Source organism: Hypomesus transpacificus, chromosome 7, assembly GCF_021917145.1.
Source record: "Hypomesus transpacificus isolate Combined female chromosome 7, fHypTra1, whole genome shotgun sequence".
Classification (NCBI taxonomy): domain Eukaryota; kingdom Metazoa; phylum Chordata; class Actinopteri; order Osmeriformes; family Osmeridae; genus Hypomesus; species Hypomesus transpacificus.
In genome coordinates, this window is record NC_061066.1 from 3849451 (window position 1) to 3871591 (window position 22141).

Sequence of the window (22141 nt, forward strand, 5' to 3'; positions counted from 1 at the left end):
TCGGCTTTTTGGCCCCGGGGTGGTTGTGTGGATGGGCCGGGGTTGCGGGGGGGGGGGGGGGGGGGGGGGGGGTTTCTACCCTGAAACACTGCCCAGCTTCCACTTATGGGACGCCAGAGAGAGGCTGTGATCGTCACGTCCTGTCATGGCTGGAGGTGAGTGCTATTCCCCCACTCACACTGTCGACAGGAGCAGGCTACAGTCCCTACTACACTGACCGGAAACCCAGACATTCAACCGTTAAGATCTCCAGCCCATGTTGTCGAGCTCCTCCCAAACCCCAAACAGCGAAAGCAAGCAGCAAACGTCCCACCGTTCTGCGCTAGGTGACCGTGTGAGTAGCAGAGAGAGCGCCGCACAATGCTAGCTCAGCACACTGATCCCCCAGAGCCCTCACCGGGGCACGTGATTGCCGTTTGTTTGCCCCCCCGTGTCACATCCTTAGCACTCCCCCCCCTCTCTCTCTCTCTTTCTTCCTCTCCTCCTTTCTCTCCCTCTCTCTCTCTGTCTTCTTCTCTTTTCCTCTCCCACTCTCTCCCTCTCCACCTCTCCCTCTCCTGCTCTCCCTCTCTCTCTTTCTCTCTCTCTCTCTCTCTCTCTCTCTCTCTCTCTCTTCCTTTGTCTCTCTCTCTCTGTCTCTCTCTCCTCCTCTCCCTCTCCCTCTCTCTCTGTCTCTCTCCCTCTTTCTGTCTCTCTCTTTCCCCTCCTCTCCCTCTCTCTCTCCTCCTCTCCCTCTCTCTCTCTTTATCTCTCTCCCTCTTTCTGTCTCTCTCTCTCTCCTCCTATCCCTCTCTCTGCTGACACCCATGCATCGGTGACGAGGCCGGCTGAGGCTGAGGCGAGCGCAGCCCGACACGGTTTGCCCTGCCGCTGGGCTCCCGTGGCGTGCCGGGGAAAACGTCCCTGACAGACCGCAGGAAGTGCAGAAGAGCCCCCAGCGATGAGAACCAGCGCTGCGTGGGATTAGAGGGACTCCCTGACACACAGGCTGGGCAGGGCTCAGGTGTTCTTCTGCCAGACATACACACACACACACACACGCAAACACACACAGTATGAAACAGGCACTAGCACACAGACACACTGTGTGAGTGGCACTACTGTAAAAGAGGACACAGCTGGATATTGTTTATTTCCTCTTAGTCATCATTCCCCTTTCTCTCTCTCACTCTCTCTTTCTCTCTCTCGTTCATATCGTCTGCTTTTATGTCAGGTTGAACAGAACATACTGAAAGAGTCAGTCGGGCCCCATTCACAAAGTCAAGAGAAGCCCCTCACACAATGCCTTCGGATTAACCACATATTCCTATCTGCCCTTCTGCTCTCCTGCCCTCATGTCAGATGGTCCCCTCCGAGTGATGTAATCATTGATTGTCCTCACCTCATTCCCCCCACCCCCCGGTCCCAGCCCTTCATAACATTAGCGTTGTCTATGGATGGGTGGGCGGCTGTAAACCACCGTCAGACTATGCTGCCTCTGAGGCCCCCCCAGGAGTGATTACTAAAGAGATTAAGGGCCCCCCCCCCCCTCCCCGCCCCCCTAGCGATTGATAGGTTTCGCAGGCGATATGAAATAGGATCGGCCCCTGAAACTTGTCCCACATTCTTGTTAGCATAAACAAGAGCACCGTGGTGCTGTCGAGCATATTGATTTTAGATGAAGACGACACCGTTCATAAAATGTGTGTTCGTGTCCGTCATGTGGCTGGGGGAATGAACTGTACCGATCACCGCCACTAGATGGCAATCCCGTTTTTCTCTGCCAAACTTTGTCACAGGTTTGATTTCTTTTTATGTTTCGTTTTTTTTGTAAGTCTCATGGGAGTTGGGGACAGTTTATTTACTCTGGCTTCATTTACTTTGGCTTAATTTCCTGTGGTACACCCAGGCAGAAACATTTCACAGAACAACAACAGAAATGATACGGCCCTCCCTCTGTGGCATATAGCAGGTTATTAAGACTGTTCAGAAAGGATTATCCTGTCTGTACATTTTTCTAGAAAGCTGTGGAGGGAAGGGGGCGTTGAGGGTGCAGGGGGTTGACATGCAGACGCTGTCACTTCCTACAACATGGAGACACATTTCCGCTCCTCCGTAGAGGAGGAGGGAGTGATCGCGCTGCACATGGCTTCATCTGCCCCGGAAAACGCGCCAAGCTCGGTCTGTCAAGCTCACACACACTCACAAACACCCTTTCCACACACACCCCCCCTCTCCCTTTCTCCCCCTTTCTCCCTCCCCTTCCTCCCCCTCACTTTCCTTTTCTCCCCCTCTCGTTCAATTTCTCACTCCCTCTCTCCCCCGAGATAATCTGTCATCTATATTAAGATGAAATCATGGCATTCAAACTGGACTTATTCCCCTCTCCCACCCCCCCCCCCCCCCCTTTCCCCCCACTGGACAATTTTAAGCATTAATGTAACGTCCATTTAACGATGTAAAGCAGATTAGAAGCAGCTTTAGTCTGTGGGACTGTATGGGTCCGGTGGAGAATCCTGATCCCATCCTGGAGAGGGAAGTTGAGGTTGTGTTTTGCATCCAGGAATCCACGATGGCGTGATCTGTTGTTCGGAACACAGGCAATGGGAAGGCTCATCCAGCACCGTTTTGAATTGATGAGCATAGACATGCGGATGATGTTTGTGTTAACACAGCTAGCCGTGAGTTGCTGCTGTTCAGGACTGTACAGTAGGTTGTTACACTGCACACCACTTACAGTGGGTCAAGTGGAAATTATCTATAGTGTATAGACGACGGTACGGACAGTCGTTAGGTAAAAATCTATATTGATACAAAATAATACAAATAAAAACTGAAACTTAAACATAAAACACACAGAGAGAATACCTGTACACAAAATATAATGACAGGGTTGATTTTCTTTCAGACTGTCAGGAGGACCAATTGCTAAAAGCCTTTTAAAGAAAACGGACCGTTAGAAAGGTTTTTCCGTCTCCAGGGGACAAGAAGGGAGGCAGGGAGGTGAGAGTCCTCAAATGCTGAAAGGCGAGATGTCTATTTATTTATTTGAGATTTTTTCCATTCAACCTGACCTTTTCTGACCGAACTGAAGATGGCTGGGGGATCATGGTGGTTCTCTGCATTATGTACTTAACTGACACCGCTAATCCATAGCAGGTCAGTCTACACCATACATCAGGCTCTCTGTATGATGTCGTATTAAGGGGGACATACAGTGTTCCAGAAAAATCTAGATAAAAAAAAGTAGTGTCTGGCCCATAAATCTGAGATTCTGTTGATCCTAAAATCAGATTTAAGGGCTTGTGATTAAAAAACAATATGAGAAAAGAAACGATAGTATAAACAGCATGTTTATTTCACAGTCCTGTGTTGCTTGGTGCAGAACTTTTATTATTTGATGTCGAGAAAGGGAAGCATGTTTCTTGGGTCACGACTCCAAAATATACAGCATGGTTATTTCACACCCGGTGCAGGTTATCACTTCCACCCACACACAGAGCAGATCGTCTTTGTTTAGTCCACGGCTGCAGTTGTTGTAGTTCTTGTGTACCATTTCGACCAATAGCTTTTTGTAATAGAGATTCGGGGGTTTGTTTATCTGTCTACAAAACATCGAGAGGAGAGTCGACAGAGTACAGACGCGTGCCACATATGAGTCTGGTGAAACCCACAAGCCGAAGCTAGTTTTCGCGTGTCACACCTTTCATGACCATGCTAACACAGGCTAACCTCGGCACACCATGGCTGCCCTCTGTCTCTAAGTCTGTGTGGGCGCAACACACGTCTCCTCACCACTAATCCCAGTTCATGTCTCCATAAGACCCCAGCGAGGGCACAGGCATGAGCCTTTGGACAGAGATGGAGACGGGAGGCCCTGACGCCAGCCAGACAGCCTTGACAAGGTTCCATCCAATTGTCACACGCTGATGTGGCAAACCCTCCTTTTGGAAACTCCCACATGAACAAACATCCACAGCACACAGGGTCAGAGCGTTTAAAGGGATGACTAACAACACCACTGACCACTGACCCCCAGAACGGAGCCCGGACCAAGCGGACTATTGACAGGCATGTGTGCTAGTGTGTGCTTGAAGCTACTGTATGGCTAGTCGCAATTAGTTTAGAACCATCTATTTGTCCCCCGTGTGGCATGGGTAAAGGTAATCTATACCAATAGGCTGGAAGGCACAATGGCAGCCATGCAGAGACAGCTACAGTAGCAAACCAATAGAACAGTTCAGTATGAGGTCAGCTGACACAAACCAGGAAGGGGGACACCTTTCCAGCTGTTTCAACAGGAAACGTCCGCTAAGCCGGCGACAGCACGGCACACCTCCACCGCGAGAAGCCCCACCCCGAATACACGTGTGACGGTGTGCACACATACAGGGTGCGTCCACACGCATGCACACATGCACCTCATGCGTGAGCGTCGCGGCACGCGGGGATCCAACGTGCCGGCCTCCTCGCCGCGGCTAGCCCGGCGGGCTGCGAGGCTGCAAGGGTTACGTGACGCAGTGGTGCCCCCTCGGCCGTGGGTAATGAGACAGGGGCGCAGAGGATTTTCCCTCCTCCCCAGCAGGCTAAAAATAGCCACCCAATCCAGGGGGGGAGGGGGGCCTTTGCTCGTTTGAACCCAAACAACCCCCATCACTGATGTCCGCCAGCCCTCTTAGCCAAATCCCTGATGACTGAGCTGTGAGCACAGACGTGGGCTCGGGATTGGTTTCGACCCCGAAACATCAGAGGGTGGACTTCTGTTGCAGTATCAGAGCAGACGTTGACGTATTGCAGTGACACGTGAGGCATTATTTACAATATCAATACGGGTGCGTATGAAGAGAACACAAAGAAGGATAGATCCAGACTGACAAGTCTTTTGCGGTGTTTGACATTGACCGTTGTGAGTTGGACGAGATCCTCTTTAGACTGACCTTGGGTCAAAGTGAGTTCATTACTCAGTTGCTGGCGAGCACTGTACATCCGGCTTCTCCCCCCAAAAACACAAATCTGTGTGGACAGCGCACCCTCCCCTGGGCATAGAACAGGCCCAGAGGCCAACTTCATGTATCTGTCATCTCTCCTGCGCATCTTGCAAGTCTCCCTCAATCTCCCCCCCCCCCCCCCAATCTCCATAGAGCGTTCTGACTGAGAGATGGAGAAACCTCTGCGACGAAGACAAGGAGAGGGCAAAAAGAGACATCTCACTCTCTCTCTCTCTCTCTCTCTCTCTCTCTCTCTCTCTCTCTCTCTCTCTCTCTCTCTCTCTCTCTCTCTCTCTCTCTCTCTGTCTCTCCCACTCCCTGTCCCGTCCTCTCAGCTGGCCCAGACACAGACTGTACCATACAGCTGTGCCTCGTCGGCTGAAGGAATGCAGAGATGATCTATTCCTCCCCCCCCCTCACGCACCCCCCCCCCCCCTCTCCCTCCCTCCCTCCCTCCAACCCCCCCCCCCCCTCCCCCACCCCTCCATGGCTGGCTGGCATGTCTCCTAAGCATCCAGTGCGAGGCCATGCGCGTTGACCTTTATGTCCCCGGCGTTGTCGGAGGCACCTCGGCAGCCAGGCCGCGTTACGTAAACGTGACACGTTTTCACGCCGTTTCGTTTTGGGGGTGGGGGTTGATCTGATTATATTGCACTGACTAACACGGCGACTTCGTGTGAATCTAATGCGCTCATTGTTCGAGTCCTCTGCAACATGCAGTTGAGGTTGGAGAACTGGCATGATCACGTTAAGCCTTTTGCCGTTCATGCGATGCAAACAAGCCGCAGGCACACCAATGCTACTAGGACGAAAGTAGGACGCTTCTACTTCTACACGACGGCGTACACCGCAGTAACTGTCATACAGCAGAACGTCAAATACCTTTCCAGTAAGTGACCTGTGGCTTGTCGGTGCATGGATGCGGCCCGTCAGTCTACTCCTCCATGTAACGCCCGTGGGTCATATAGCGACATGCTAGCCGAGCTCCACCAGCAAGCTATGTGGAGCGAGCGCTGGATCCCTGAAGGGCCCCCGGCAGACAAACGGACACGGGGTTCCGGGCAACCAACGCGTGCTGGGCGGGAGTCAGGAGGAAGAGCCTGCTCATGTGGAACCCTTGCAATGTGTCCAGTTAGATAACAGTTGAATCGCTCCTCCTCTCCAGTATCTCTCTCCATCCTTTCCCTCGTCTCCTCTCCCCTTTCCGATCCGCACTCGGACTCGGCATGTTTACCAGAGCAACCCCCCTCCCCCCACCCCCTTTTTCAGTGTCGTGGTCAGAACCGGTAGGAGGAGGCTGCAAAGAGAGAACGCTACTCGCCGGTCTGCAACCCGGCGCGTTTGCAGGTCGCGAAAGTCCGACTGCCCTTTTGCTGTGATGCATAAAGGTGCTTTTCTCAAAGAGCGCTGCAGTGTGAATGATATCGTTTGAAAAAGTAAACGCATGCCATTTGGCTCTCATGAATTATGCAGCGAGAGTAGTAAGCCTCTCTCAAACAATGAGCGTTATCACTGCTGACCTCCAGCAAGATGACAGCGACTATAGTATAGGATGTTCATCTACACAAACACGGAATGTCAGGCCAGTAGCAAGCAATTTATGTTATGTTTCATACGTTTAGTCCTACTTTAGTTAGTTCTACGTCATCTTTTCAAAAAAAGATGTCGTGCCAGTAGCTTTGAAAGGCTATACAAGAACCAGTGGAACATTACAGTGATAAACCTCTTAAGTTATCTTAGCAGCATTCTACGCATCCATAGCGTGTGTTTGCAAGGCGGGAAGAATGAGTAAGGCTTTTAGTATGGATAAATAGAGGTTACGTTACCAAGCTGAGTCTAAAAGCAGAGGGGCCCAATTAGAAGCAAACCCTCCTTGCTCTTACCAAGTCATTACCATAAACACAACAACAGGAGAACTCATCCATGCGCATGGAAAGAGAAGGCGGCTAAGGTATGGAGACCGAGAGAGAACCAGACCGAGAAAGAGAGCGAGAGAGAAAGAGAGATTAATTAGCATACTCAGTAGAGTTTACATATATTTGATTAAATCCCTCCCGACGCTTGCCGTTTTTAAGATAACCGCTCTTCTCCGAGGCTAAACAATTAGGTTACGTAAACTCATCTGAGAGCTTCTTCCACTTCCATGGCACAGACCTCAAGCCAACATGAGCAGCCCTGCTGAAAACCCTTAATTATTGCACACAGAACAGACCAATGAGGCAATCATTTTCATTTATTTAGTCGAGAACTCACATCTGCGCAAATGTATGTAGGTAATGACACGTTGTAACACAGGTTTTAAAATAGCCTGAGACGATAGGAGTAGTAAATCCGGTGCACGCCGGTGTGATACTAGCCAAAGCCAGTGTGATTTGCTCCATTTTTTATAACGGTTTGGCTGGATTGCCGGAAGCGGGCGTCTAATTTGAATTTCAAAGAGAGTCATCGGCAGAAAGGTTGCGGGTGACTAAGGGTTGACTAGCATGGAAGACGGATTCGTAATTTGTTTTTCGGCAATACAGCCCCGCAGGGTTCGCGTCTCAAAGCTCAATTTGTATCAAACATGCATTGTTGCTTTTCATCAGTGGTCCAGCGATGCAGAGAAAGATGACCAATGACATCATCAGGCCTATTCGGAGCTCCAACAGATGCCCTCCACACTTGAATGACCTATATTTTTAGATTCATTTTCATAACAGAACCAATTGTCGTCGATGATTTCCGTCCTTTAATAGGCCTACACAATAGGCTACAGCCAAAAAGACAACTTAAGGACTCCCCTTGATGTCAATCCATCTGATTGACATCTAAACCCTTTACTTAAGTTCAGGTGTGCTCATTTTCCTGCCATTGTACCTCAATACACAGGATTGGTTCTTATGCAACCAGCGGCTTAAATCCCTGGTGGAGAATGAACAGGCCTTCAACAGGGGAGATTACAGCCAGCATTGGGTGTCATAGGAGACCAGGTGGACATGCTGATAGGCACGCAGGACTGTCATCGGCGCGAGTGGGGCAAGGAAGAGAGGAAGGGGAGGGGGGGGGGGGCATGTTAGTCGGGGGTTATTGTGAGTTGCGTGTGGTGAATTTGACTTAGAGCTTAATGTCCTGGCGGTGCTGTAGGTTCAAGATAAACAAGAAGACGCGGATAAAAACACCAACATTTGCTGAATAACATGTTCATATTTCATAATACAGATGATTCTATATTAAACATGATGAAGGCTTTTTACTGTTAGACAGTACTTTTATTTGGATTAGAGGCTGCACATAATGTTGGCTACGTTGGCGTGCCTTAAGTCACGCAAACTGTAGTCACACTCTTCAGCTAATACACCTTCCAGGTATACGAAGGCATATGTTTTCAGCATCATTTTGGAATGTTATGAATCGTCACGTATCAAAATTGTGGACGTTTTTTATTATATATATACGTATATAAATATGGTCTTTCTGATTAATTAAAACAAAATGCAAAAAGCAGTAAATATGGTTCAAAATTGATTTATTGAAATCAATTATGGATCTATTTTACAACTTATGCTAACATTCCTAATATGTTTGTTTACTATTTACAATGTAGCCTACTATGTCTGTGGTAATTCTCAGCCTATGTTGAGGAATTGGCATCAGTTAAAAAAGTTTCCCTTTAATATCTCGTGAAAATCCCTCATAATCCTCTGAGTATTTTGTTGACCATGATGAACTGGTGAGTTTGTTTGTTTGTGTTGCCCCAGACTAAAAGTCAATCTTTCCGCTTTTACCTGTCACAGTGAAGGACACAGACCATGCTACCTTTGACACAGTTGTACACATACAAAAACCTTTCCAGGCCGGGGATTTCAATTAAATATCCGTGCATTCTGTAGACTACCACTTCTGCGCTTGTCAATGTACTCGCCTGTCAATCAGACGAGAGACAGCATGTGTGTATGGTCCTAGCAGGTTGTTGGCACAGCTCTTCATAAAGATGGGACATTAGTCAGTGTTATTTATATAATGTGTTCCTTCTTTTTGGAGGCCGCGCTGCCAGAGCAGTGCTCCCGGGGGCTTCCTGTCTGTCGGCGTGCAGATGACGAGCGTGACTCACGCTCTGAGACTCCAACACCGGGGCGTCGGCATGGTCCCCGTTGCCCACGGCAGCCTGCTGCTCACCTAGCCGAGGCCGTGACCGCTTCGACAAGGGCACACCGCGGCTAGCATGGACGCTGTCGTCCGGACGCGCGGGGGCTTGTGGACGTGAACGCGTGGGTTTGGTGGCTGAAGGGGGTGTTTGGGTGTGGGGTGGGGGGTTGTGTCCTACCCCAGACAATGTCATCTGTTGACAAGTGTCATTCCTGCTGTCAAGCAAACAAACCCCAAAATAGATTGTCCGCCATTTCAGAGCTCGAACGCTGCAGCCACTCAAGGGGAAGGCATCTGACGCCGGTAGAATCCTTTCATACATATTCTCATCTCCCATTTGAAGCCAAAATGACAAGCGCGCCGCAACAACAAGCCAAGACGGGCTGACATCTCCATGATGGATAGACACAAACAAACTGCACGGGAGCAAGGGAGAGGGACCAACAACAACAAAAAAAACATAAAAGATGCCCTCTGCAATCTCTCTGGCTTTAGCACTGATGACTAACAAGCTGTCGCATGTAGTTTACTGCATCTGCCCTACCGTCATTTCACATGGGTTTGTCAGCATCAGGACGTCAGACAGCATCGGTGAGCCTCTATGCCCTGATAGCTTCACGTGCAAACCATTTTCGAATCATCTTTACCTCAGGAATCTTTAAATGCACGCAACATGACGTAGGTGTTCATGGCATTGACCCCATGGGCAGTCACACATTCAGTATGTGGAATGAGCTAAGCTAAAAATGAAATGCCCAAACAAAGAGATGTTTATTAGGGTTTAACTGAGGAGTGCACCATCGCAAGCAAGATGTGCGTCCCATATCTCCTAGGACACACGTCTCAGTACACATCTTTGGCACATCTAAACACACAAAATACTGGAAGTTCAATGGCTCTTTTGATAGAAAATTCCAGAAGAAAGCCAGTGAAAGGGACAAGAAAAACCTATAGTGAAGAGCTCAAAGAAAAATAATCAGAGAAGGAATTTCAGGCCCTATTCATACAGTTAGCATGAATGAGCGGCCACAGCTTTCCTCTCTCGTCCGCCCTTTCAAGATTCAGTGAAAGGAAGCTCTGGCTGCAGCTGTGGGATGCTGTGTACAGGGGTGAGGAGGGGAGAGGGGGGAAGGGGGGGGCGTAAGAGCTTCCCTCGCATTGTGTCCTCTCTCCTCGCCGCCTCCAGTGAGCAGCGTGCCCAGAGGTTAGAGGTGACAGGTTGGAAGTCGGTGAGTGAGGCTTACCTCGAATTCTCCAGTATAGCATACTGGGAAGGGTAAGTACTTACCGTGCCCCCTCCCTCCCCTGCACTTGCAGTCACAACACGTCTCTTAATACCTCCCCCCACGCCACCCATCCACAGAGATAAATGCTGGATGTACCTGCAATTGGAACCTAATGCGTAAAACCATGACCACAGCGTGTTCACAGACAACAAACAGTACGAGTTTGATTAACAGCAGTGCAACTTTGGGAACGTTTTGCGTTTGCATGTGGCTCGAGGAACATTTTCCAAGTTAATGAACAATGATAAAGGCTTATTAGATGTCTACATGCAATTGTTTTTAAACAAATGAGTTCACTGTTTGGTACCTTGGCTGTGCGGATGGATGCACTGTTCTAAATACATGGGCTTCCAGAAACATCCCATGCATGTTGCAAATGGAAAGCATGTCCCCGCTGTTCATGGTCTCACTCAAGGCCTCTTTGGGTCGTAAAATATCTCAATGCGGCATCTCTGCCAAGGTCATGTCAACAACTAGCAGTCATCATTAGCCACGGACCCCGTTTCATCCTAATCATCTTAGAACTTTCATTAATAGAAGTTACTCTATCGCGACCCTCCCGCCAAGATTGGATATTTTGGTCATGATGCAAACTTCGGTAATCTCTTCTGGTCTGTTTACCGGATTAGTTTGACAGCTATAATGAGGAGGAGGCGGCTTAGCGAGGCCCCGAGGCTGTGCCGTCGGCTCCCACAGCCAGGCGCGTGTGCACACCAGGCCAATGAGCAGCTTGTTGGTGAGGGCTGGCGAAGGGAGGAACTCGTTTGTTGGGAGCTTCCTTATCCTGTTTCCCTGAGAGAAGGCACTCTCGGGACCGGCCAGTAGAGGCGGTTAACTCTGCCTGAGGTTTACATTTACAGTTAGTCATTTAGCAGACGCTCTTTTCCAGAGCGACTTACAGTAAGTACAGGGACATTTCCCCCGAGGCAAGTAGGGTGAAGTGCCTTGCCCAAGGACACAACGTCATTTGGCACGGCGGGGAATCGATCCGGCAACCTTTGGATTACTAACCCGACTCCCTCACCGCTCAGCCATCTGACTTTAGGGCCTGTGCGTATGGACTGGAGGCCCGACACTCTGGCCACGCTCCAGGACTGGGGGCTCTCTAGTTAGTGTGTGAAGTATAAAGAGATTTGGGGTTGAATGGTGGCATTTAATACAGTAGAAGGGATATAAGACAGGGCAGAGCGGAGCAGATAAGGGTTAGGCAGGAGATGGCAAGGCAGGGCTCTAAGGCTCTGGTTGGCCTAGATGTGTGTTGAGCTGGTCTCTCGCAGGACTCAGTAGTGACTTGGGTTTTATTCTCACTCTCCTGCCTCGATCCTTGAGCTTTTTTTGTCACGTTAAAAGGGATCTGAGCGCGGCTTTTCACAAGCTTCCAAACCCTGTACCAAATGAAATGCTATGAACTGTAATTATATTAATAATTCTAGGTACTCACAGATTTGGTCGTACCAGTGCAGTGGCCGTTTGGACCAAATGTTTTGTATTTCAAACGGGATGGGTTCTCGGAGCATGAAAGAATACCATGTTGATGTGATCCATGGCTCTACCGCTTAGTACGGCTCAACAGGGTGGCAAATGTGTTTATTTCTCTCAAACAGCTCAACCAAACAATTTCACATTGCAGCACAGCACGTCCTTGCATCCTGAGCAATACACCTGTCACATTTTAACTTCATTCATCCAGTGCTCGGTTCTCGAGATAATCGAGCCACAGACAGACAGACTGACAGACAGACAAATATATCGCTGCTTTCATACAGTAGTTAGATGCTGAACATTGTAAATGTGAGTGGAACCCTCCTTTCAGAAAGCCTCTGTAGTTTGACTACTCCATTGTGAAAATACACTTCCAGATTTAACCCGATGCCACCTTCAGCGCGATGTCTCACTCCTCGATGTTCCCGCTCCTGTGAAAACTGTGCTCTGAAAGTGTCAGCGGCCCAAGCTGGTGAAAAGAAGTCAGAAAATGTGCCACCCCCCCTTTAAACCTTGAACGTCTGCATGGAAGTGGAGTCCTCTGCCCCTTTTGAAGGGTAGAAGACACAGATGTAGAGAGGAAGTGAGAAATTGAGAGAGAGAGAGAGAGAGAGAGAGTAATGAGGCTGAACTGAGCCCTACATAGAAGCTCTGTACTCATTGGCTTCCATAGTATGTCTGGCATTATGGGTTGGTTGGTAGCCACGAACCTGCAGCAGGCAGATTCCCCTCACCGAGACATGAACAGAAGTCTCCAGGGCAGGACCGCTCGGCAAATGCCCTGCCAAAATGTATGGCTGTTGGCCAGGGTCCCGGGCTCTGCTAGCGGATATCCCGACTTCATCTATCTAAATGATGTGCTCGGCAGATAACGAGCGCCTCTCTGCCCTGCTAGCTTGTAACACAAATCTACGGGGATGAGGGAGGTCTTCTAGCTCATAAACAAGGGGGTGCCAGTGCTTTACAAAGCATTCTGAAAGACTTTCACAGAACAGGATGAGATGAAGACAATTAATAGCTTCTCTCCTGATACAACTGCTAATTCCCACTTCCCACCTGTTCGGAAGTTGAAAAAACAACACTGCAAACAAGCAGCAGAAGACGTGGTTTTGCTGTGAAACAAGTCCAAAAAGGTGACTTTTTGGACTTGTTTGGACTTTTTAGGTGAAAGAAGACAATTTGCATTGCGATCAGTGATGATGAGAGAGCCCATGGTAAACCACAGTCCTGCCATGATGGTGAACCACTCATTCTGTGTCCACATCCACCATGCACCATCTGCAGAACACAGCAACCGAGCTTCTGAAACCAAGCAATGCTTGAACCCCACAGCAGGTGTTTCCCACTGCATGGACACGGTCAAGAGGATCGGCTCACAAAAACTATAAAAAGATGGAGGACAGCACGGAAATTGGGCTCTGGAAGACTGAACCCAGATGTTCACCGCTGGCGATATGTCAGAAGCGAAGGTATATCGAGGCGTCACGTGGAACAGTGGTACAAACATTCCCTCCGGCTCTGCGGGTAATGATACCATCTGAGCGTTAGATGTTTAATTACTGCCTGTCTCTGAATAACTGCGATTGTTTTCTTGGTTTGATACTGGGGAAACGGGGAAACATATCCTTATGTAATGGAACTGGGTCCTGGTATGGAAGTGTGTTGGACTGCACCAAGGCCAGATTGTTGGAACCAACACAAACCTCCACAAAGATGAAAACAGGAGTTCACAAACTGATTGAGGTCATCTGCAAAGCATGATTATATGGAGCTCTCAGACCAGGAAATGAGGAAATATTGTGTTTACTACCAATGAATTTGATTTAGGGCTGTAATTCGTGATGTGACAGAATACCTGCAAAGGATTCAATTTTGACAGAGTGAATATTAAATTATACTATTAAATGTACTGCACATATTGTTTTTCGTTAGTTTTTTTCAAATAAATATTGTTGGAAAGGCCCGTCAGCCATCTATATGCATAGTTTATCTTCTTAGGTTTGATCTCTGTCACACTCATCTGAAAAATACGGGATTGGATGTCTGTAAAAAAAAAGGATGAGGACTAGAACCAGTGAAATACTGTCAGTGAATATTTAGTTGGGGTTTTAAGGGCTATATTTGAGATGAACGTATTAACTTCTTGCCCCGTTCGTCCTGTTTCAAACAGAAAAGGATTTAGGACGATGAAAATTCTCTCTCTGTCTTTTCATATCCTCTCATTCTGTCCCTTCCCCCTCTTCTCTCTATCTCCTACACCGTGACTCTGTCCCTCTTCCTTTCCCAGTGTGCTACAGAGACAATGATCTCTCCGCAGCTGATGTCTTTCCCTGAGGAAGCTCAGCCCAGTCAGAACAATCCCTACCTCTAGTGCTTAGTCCATAAGTTCAGACCTAGACTCAGTCCAGGTACTAGTGCCAGCCCCAGCTCCAGAACTAGTGCCAGGCCTCACTCCTGCCCAAACTCCATTCTCAGCTCCGACACCACTGGCAGCCACCCAGTCGTTTCTCACTGGCAGAGCATCCACAACCACTTAGCCAGATGTAGCGACCGCCATACGGGGCACTTTCCCCTCTCCGCCTCCACAAAGAGCTCGGGTGAAAATCATTTGCTGGAGATGGGTGTGATTGAAGTGTTGCAGTGGGGCTTTATACATGGCTTTAGACATCCATATACTGTGCACCTCTTGATCCCTGTTTTCTCTCACCTTCTCGCACTGAGGCTTTCATTATGGAGATGCACCTGGGGCCACACAGGCCCTGCAGCACACAGAGGCTGGAAGTCAGTCAACATGATGCAATTACCCTCCCTTTGGAGTGTCTGTTTGTGCTTCCACTGTCTCCAAAATCAATAGAAACGCGGAAGTCTAACTGTGCACCACAAAAACACAAAACTGTCATTCGGTGCGGAGCACCTCGATAGCACATTTGGTAAAGAGCACTTTGATAGTCAACGTTATCAAACGGGACAGCGTTCATCGTCTCTGCAATGGGCCCTCCAGGCAAGCGCTGCTTGTCTTGTACAGAGTCGAATGTTTGCTCGCTTTATCCCTGGATAACCTAGTCTCCTTTTTGCAATCATGTCTCGATCTTCTGTTGGTGCTTCGCAATCCTCTGACCTCCAAACCGTTGCCCGTGTACTGTCCAAAGAGATCCTAACTTTTGCTCTCAACTGCCAGAGCTATATGGGAAATGCCGTCATGTCGACCCCATGCAATGCGGTGTCAGTCACAATTTTAGCATGGCTGTCATGCCTTTCCTCTGCCGTGTAGCTTAGCTAGCTAGCGGGCGTCCGCCTCACCAACCAATGAAGCCCGACTCCCTGTCATGCCTGTAATCACTAGGCCTCCCAAAGTGATTGAGGATTACGTGAGTCAGTCACCCTCTCCTTACAGTACATGAGAATCCTAATTCCAGATGGGCTTTTGAAACCCAAGGAGCGTATACATCAAAGCACGGGCCACTTCTCCATTGTGCCGTGAGAAGACGAGCCAGCCTAACGTTTCAGGATGTCCAACAGAGCATTAAAATGCCCAGGAGCTGGAAATGTTAACAAACCCTGTTGTGGAAACATGAATTCTTTTTCTCTCTTCCTCTCTCTCTTTTTCCTCCAACCAAGGGTATGGATGAGGTGCACAGAAGAATGTATCACGCTGAACGTTGATTCGCTCGACTGAGTCCCCCAGCCGGCAAGAGAGGGATTGCAGAGTCCGGAAAACAAGCCAAATAACTGTTTTCATCTGCATTTGATGGCGATGGGATCGTACAGTAAACTGTACCCAACCCCGCCAGACCCTGACAAGCCCAGATCTCTGAAGGTCTAGAGGTCATGCGTGAAGCCAGTCGTGAAACACCTGCCACCTCGGGCTCCAAACACCTGTCCCTCTGACCAGCAGCTGGGCCGGGCTAGCGGGAGGGACAACTGAAAGATATATATATATATACCCCACAAGCAGCCCCCCCCCGCCCCAGTTCCTGTCGACAACCTCCTCCGCATTCCTGCGGTCGCCATCCACACAGCCACGCTTTTCCACTGACCCTTTTTAACAAGTTGGGCCCTTCGCTAAGCTATGTGCCTCCCTCTTGCGCACAGGAATCTCGCAGGCCGCTGTGTGCGGTCGTGGGTGAAGGAGATTCTTATGGAGAGGAACGTGACATATTCGACAACACATTCCACTGGGCTTTTTATGATGCGGGATACTAATAGGCATTCAGTAGTCTTCAAAATGAAGATCTGTAGGTCGCATCCCCACTGAGCAAACACGAAAGCCTGAATTAAAAGCAGCTCTCAAAATGAGAGCATTGCTTCCAGAACTAGGCTAAAGATTAGAACGAGAACGAAATATCCACCATAGGTGAGGCCACGGAAGTCGGTCAAAGCAGACTAGCAAAAAAACTGAAAACCATGACCCAACATAAGTGATGACCTACTGCACTTTAGGCATTATGGCAAGGGAATCCCGAGTTGTTTAAGAAGCTCACAGAGACAGGCCCAGTTTCAGCTGAGCCGGCTGCCGTGCTTGGGCAGGGAGCCTCGGAGAAGTGGCCTCCCAATGCGAGGTGACACGTCCATAGGCTGAGCCAGAGGAACAGCAACTCAATTAGACAAGAACGAGAGGGAGCGTGTCACAGGAGGAAAAAACGTTCACTCTTTTTTTGTGTGTGAGCAGCCAGGCTTTGGCAGACGCCCTCTCCCTGCCCCAAGGATAGAGGCTCTTGGATATTCCCCCACGCAACATAGTTAAGCCCGTCGGTACAGTATCACGATAGAAAACGTCTCATATCGACTTGCTTTTATCTTCCGTGCTGTAATTTTCACCTTCTCTGTTGCCTTTTGAGATCTCTCTCTCTCTCTCCCATCTCTTTCTTTCTCTCTCTCTCTCACAGGCATTTCCCATTCTGATGACGTGATGTGTGTGAGAGAAAGCCCAGGGTAATCTATCTTGAAAGAGGATACCTGACTTTCCACCCAGTCAACCTTGTACAACGCCTCCCCACACCAGAGCGGCTGGCAATGCTGTCAGACTGCTTCTAGGAACCACCATCGGAATCGCTGCCACTGTAATCCCTTTGGTTAAAGATGGAATAGGTCAACCTTTTCTAGGGGCCATGCCTTTGGTGTAAGCTCCGTATGTACTGTGTCATTGACTAGAAAGTGCACCATTCACAGATTGCTTGCTTACAGACATGTAGGCTATCTGTCCAAATGGGATTTGCCACAACCTTTTTTTCAATGTCATTTAAATTCCATGCACAACAAATGACCAATGTAGGTTCCAAATATATTGATGAGCTATATAATTTTGTTGGTCTATTTTCGTTGGTTTTGGCGCTTTTGGCGCTTCAGCCAAACGTTACGTCTATTCTAGGAAGGGCAGCCTGGCATGAATGTTCGGTGACGCGATCTCATGAATTCTGAGGGAAGTGGTGCTGAAAGAACAGCTCCTCATATTACCTGCAGCGGTCAGTCTGGCTAGGAGGTCTCGAGCTGGGTTTACTTTAACACAGTAGCTTGCATTCACAAAGTGCCACCATTTAGCTTGGTGACGGACTGAAAATGGGTTTCATATACGAATAAATACATAATTGAAAAATACAGTGCATGGTGACATGACTAACCTCTGTGGTTTGATGAGGGAATCCTTTTTTTCTAGATGACCTCTGTGCTGTACTGGACGATGTCACTTTTGCGGAGAATCCTTAATTACTCCCTTGTCCCAAATGTCTTTTTTTTTTAGTTCTCAGTGGGAAAGTATCAGTAGCAAAGGCTGTGGTCCTTCAGCATTATGATAACTTACTTGGAGTCACAAGGCTTCCCTTGAAGTCCTCTGTCAAAGTTTTGAAGTAATGCCAGCAGACAATTCCGATTGTATCCTCCTTAAATAGCTCCTAGAATATCTTACAGATATCGGACCTGAGGTGTCTGGTCAATATATGTCCATGAGAATTATATGACGCAAAAATAAAGTGTGCTTTGTTTTAGATCTCTATCAATACAATAATGAAATAAATAAATATTAGGCCTATACGAAAATATGTACATATTCTTAGATGCATTTAATGCAACGGTTGTTTTTTAGAGTAAACATACGACTAATTGACGATACATACGAAAATAAAATACCCTTTTGGCTTTTCCTTTTTGAAACAAAACGTTTACTAAAGACAGACTTTAATATTTACAAAGAGCCGACATTTTTTGTTGTTACTTCTAGCTCAGTTAAGGCCCGCGCGTTAGCTCACACCAGTCTAATCCTCTCCGTGATGTTAAGCGCGCAAGTAATTATTTCTAGACCAGCCAGCCTTGATCAGTGCACTCTCTCTCTCTCGTGGGCTTGATGCCCTACTTTAATTTTTGATTAATTTGATTGGTCAAACTGGATTTGAAGATCAATAAGTGGCTCTGAAATAGCCTTTTACTCCTGGGCAGGCCATTGCACGGGCACTAGGTCCACACGCATGCTTTGTTTACTTAATTTTCATCCGTGAGCGTCTGTGTACAGGTCTCTCGTGAATGTGCTTGCTAGATCAAGGGATTATAATGTGCTTTTTATAAATCTAACCTCGTTGCTCGAAACTTTTCAGGATTTCAACGTGTTGATCCTTCGGCTGTGCATTGATTGTGGCCCATTAATTAGGGTATTTTACACATCAACTGACACTAAAGGCTCTATTTTTTAAATGTCTCTTGACTGAGAAACGAATAAAAGAACCCAATCTAGGCCTACAGGTCCGTTTCCCTTGTGTCCAAACAGAACGCATAAAGGGATCGTTTGATGTCCATGCTGCTGTTGGCTTTAATATTTGCTTTCTCGACTGTCGAGCCGTCGTTGTTCTCTGCGTCTCCCGTGGACTTGGCGGATGATTTACTGCCCCGCCGCTTTAGTTCCGGACTGTCATGACCACTGTTTGGCTCATCTTTCAGAGACGACTGATCCTGGTCCGTTTCTCTGTGATAAAAGTAATTGAAGTTGGATACGATGACGGGCACCGGCAAAGCGATGGTCAACACTCCAGCAATGGCACAGAGCGAGCCGACAATTTTTCCCCCCACTGTCACTGGTCTCATGTCTCCATATCCAACAGTTGTCATGGTGACTACAGCCCACCAGAAGGCATCGGGGATGCTAGAGAAATGTGATTCCGGCTCGTCCGCCTCTGCGAAGAAAACAGCACTTGAAAACAGGATGACTCCGATGAAGAGAAAGAAAATTAAGAGTCCAAGTTCTCTCATACTGGCTTTCAGTGTCTGCCCGAGAATCTGGAGACCTTTCGAATGTCTGGAGAGCTTGAAAATTCGAAACACTCGAACCAAGCGAATGACTCTGAGAATGGCCAGCGACATGCCCTGGCCCTGCGTCTGCGGCTCGTGGTTCGGTCCCTGAGCCTGCTCCGCCAGCTCAGTGCCCACTGTAATAAAGTAAGGCATGATTGACATGATGTCTATGATGTTCATGATGGTTTTGGAAAACTCTGACTTACTAGGGCAAGCAAAGAATCGCACTATGAGCTCGAAAGTGAACCATATCACACAGGTGGTTTCTATGATGAAGAACGGGTCGCTGAAGGTAAGCGATGGCCGGTGCGCCGTGCCGTTGTCCGGTCGGAGGGAGGCCATGAGTTCTCTTTCATCCCGGAACTCGGGTAAGGTTTCCAGGCAAAACGTGATGATGGATATGGTGATTACTAGCACGGAGACAATAGCGATGCCCCTGGCAGGACTGGAGCTCTCTGGGTACTCAAATATGAGCCATACCTGCTTTTGAAATTCATTTACTGGCAAGGGCTTCTCTTCCTCTTTTATAAAGCCCTCATCCTCCCGGAACCTTTCCATGGCTTCCTCCCCCAACTGATAAAACCTAATCTCATCTGCGAACACGTCAATAGACACATTGACAGGCCTCCTAATCTTGCCTCCCGACTGATAGAAATATAGAATCCCGTCAAAGCTTGGCCGGTTGCGGTCGAAGAAGTACTCGTTCCGGAGTGGATCAAAGTATTTGATTCTCTTTCCTGGGTCTCCCAGCAAAGTGTCGGGAAACTGATTTAGCGTCCCCAGTTGAGTTTCATACTTCAGACCGGCAATGTTGATGAGCACTCTCTCGTTGCTCTCATTGTCGATGTCCATGTCCAGCATACCCTCATCAAACAGATGGGGACTGTGGTCTGCGCGCAAGAGCGCATCCATGGCATTTTCGCTGCAACTAAAAGTGTTGTTCATGTCGTTGATTTTCCACGAGCTTGGCTTTGGACTCCCCAGGGTGTTCAGCTCTTTCCTGTAGTCCTCGCTGAGTCCGGTTAGTACATATGGTGGTTGAGGGTGATCCAGCGCGTTTCGGCAGGCTTCGTCGGCATTGCCACCGCTCCCCTTTGCGCCGCCGTTCTCAAAACTCACCAAGGCTATCTCCATACCGAAGCCATTAAATATTCATTCGTAAACGACTTGTAGAGTCAATTAAAAACGTTATCCACACTGGTTTCTCACTCAAGTTGAACTAATGAGCTCCAAATTAAACCGGACGAAGTCCCGTGGACCTTCTTGGCTAAAATAATATATTTGTTCTGAACGCTTAAGCCAGCGCAAGCTCCCTGGTCTCAGTAAAGTAAATAATACCGTAAGAGCAGAGTGAAGACCCGGATGAGAAAAGTAACGATTATTCTTGACGTCAAAAGTGATGTTCAGCCATCGCTGTCAGGGAATCCTTTGAAAATGTCTCTCTGTGGCAATCTCTTCCCTCAACTCAGAGCGAGGAAGGGAGGGAGGGACAAGGAGACAAAGTGAGCGTGAGTGAGAGAGAGAGAGAGAGAGAGAGAGAGAGAGAGAGAGAGAGAGAGAGAGAGAGAGAGAGAGAGAGAGAGAGAGAGAGAGAGAGAGAGGGGGGGGGGTGGTGAGGGTGAGTGAGTGAGGGGGGTGGTGTTGAACTGGTGATGAGAATATTGCGCGTTTCCCTTTCAAGATTGCTTGATCGAGAACTGGGTCTTTTATTTCCAATTAATATATTAAAGTAATTAAAAATATATATTTTAATATCGGCATTTTTTTGAAAGTACGGATTTGACTTTAATATTAACAATTAAAAAAACATGACGCATTAGCCAGGACATTTTGCAGGCTAAATATAAAATCATCATTGAACAAACAATGGCCGGGTTTCCCAGATTCGTTAACAAGCTCTTAACGCTAAGATCTTCTTAAGAACGTTACACTCTTAGAACGTTCTTAAGAAGATCTTCTCTTCAAGATCTCATTAGGTCACATCAACTGTACACACAAATATCTAAACATCCCCCTTAAAAAGATCCAGCGAAAGCGTCCTCCCAGGGCAGGCTGGGAACACAGAGGAGGCAGGCACACTGAACCAACCAGGGCAGACAAGGACAGGAAGTTCCCCAGAGAAACACAGCCAGTGTTCGTAGAGGAGGCAGGATGAAAACAAGACAAAAAAGACTGTTCCAGATGGCCAGGTCATGAACGAACACAGGGCAGAGAGATGGAGGGGCAGAGCGACCCAGGCAGCCAGTGCGGGGTGAGTGGACCAGGCAGGACAAGGTGAGTGGACCAGGCAGGGCAAGGTGACTGGACCAGGCAGGGCAAGGTGAGTGGACCAGGCAGGGCAAGGTGACTGGACCAGGCAGGGCAAGGTGAGTGGACCAGGCAGGGAAAGGTGAGTGGACCAGGCAGGGCAAGGTGACTGGACCAGGCAGGGCAAGGTGAGTGGACCAGGCAGGTCAGGGTGAGAACCAAAATGGCCATGCCAAGTGAAAAGTGAAAGATCCAGTAGACACAAGAAAGGTGACCAATGAGTGGGCAGATAGAAGCGGTTAGGGACATGCAGGGCAGGCCAAACAGGCAAGTCTTCCCAGCACCATCCAATCCGGCAGGGACACGCTCGGGCTGCACTGATTGGCCTCGTCAGGAGCCGGGGCCTAAGGCACAGTCCTGGGGTGTTGGGGGTGGGGGTGGGGGGGGGTTGGTGGGTGGGTGTTGGGGGGACGACATAACCCCCATGCCTCCCTCCTTCCTCCACATCCCACCACACGCTCACTCCTCCAAGGGATCCCCCCCCTCATCCACACCCTCCCCTCCCAAAAACATGACATCTTTAGTTTGGGAAGAGGAAAGTAGGAATGTGTGTGCTGGGTGGGGGGGGGGGGCATTATGATGTTTCGTGCGAGCATGTATCACTGGAGATGAATCATCATTACCCAGCATGCCTTTTGCTCTGATTTTCCGAGGACGACGTTCAGGGTTCCAGTTCCCGGGTGTGTGGAAAGTGGACAT

The 22141-nt window shown here is 48.5% G+C and overlaps 1 protein-coding gene across 1 annotated transcript; it reads right to left on the reverse strand.

The window, feature by feature from the left end:
* Nucleotides 1-17728: 17728 nt before the first annotated feature.
* LOC124469538 (potassium voltage-gated channel subfamily A member 1) lies at nt 17729-20528 on the reverse strand. The gene has a single exon (XM_047022897.1). It carries the CDS (start codon nt 20267-20269, stop codon nt 18584-18586), a length of 1686 nt encoding a protein of 561 aa, XP_046878853.1. The 5' UTR covers nt 20270-20528; the 3' UTR covers nt 17729-18583.
* Nucleotides 20529-22141: the final 1613 nt, after the last annotated feature.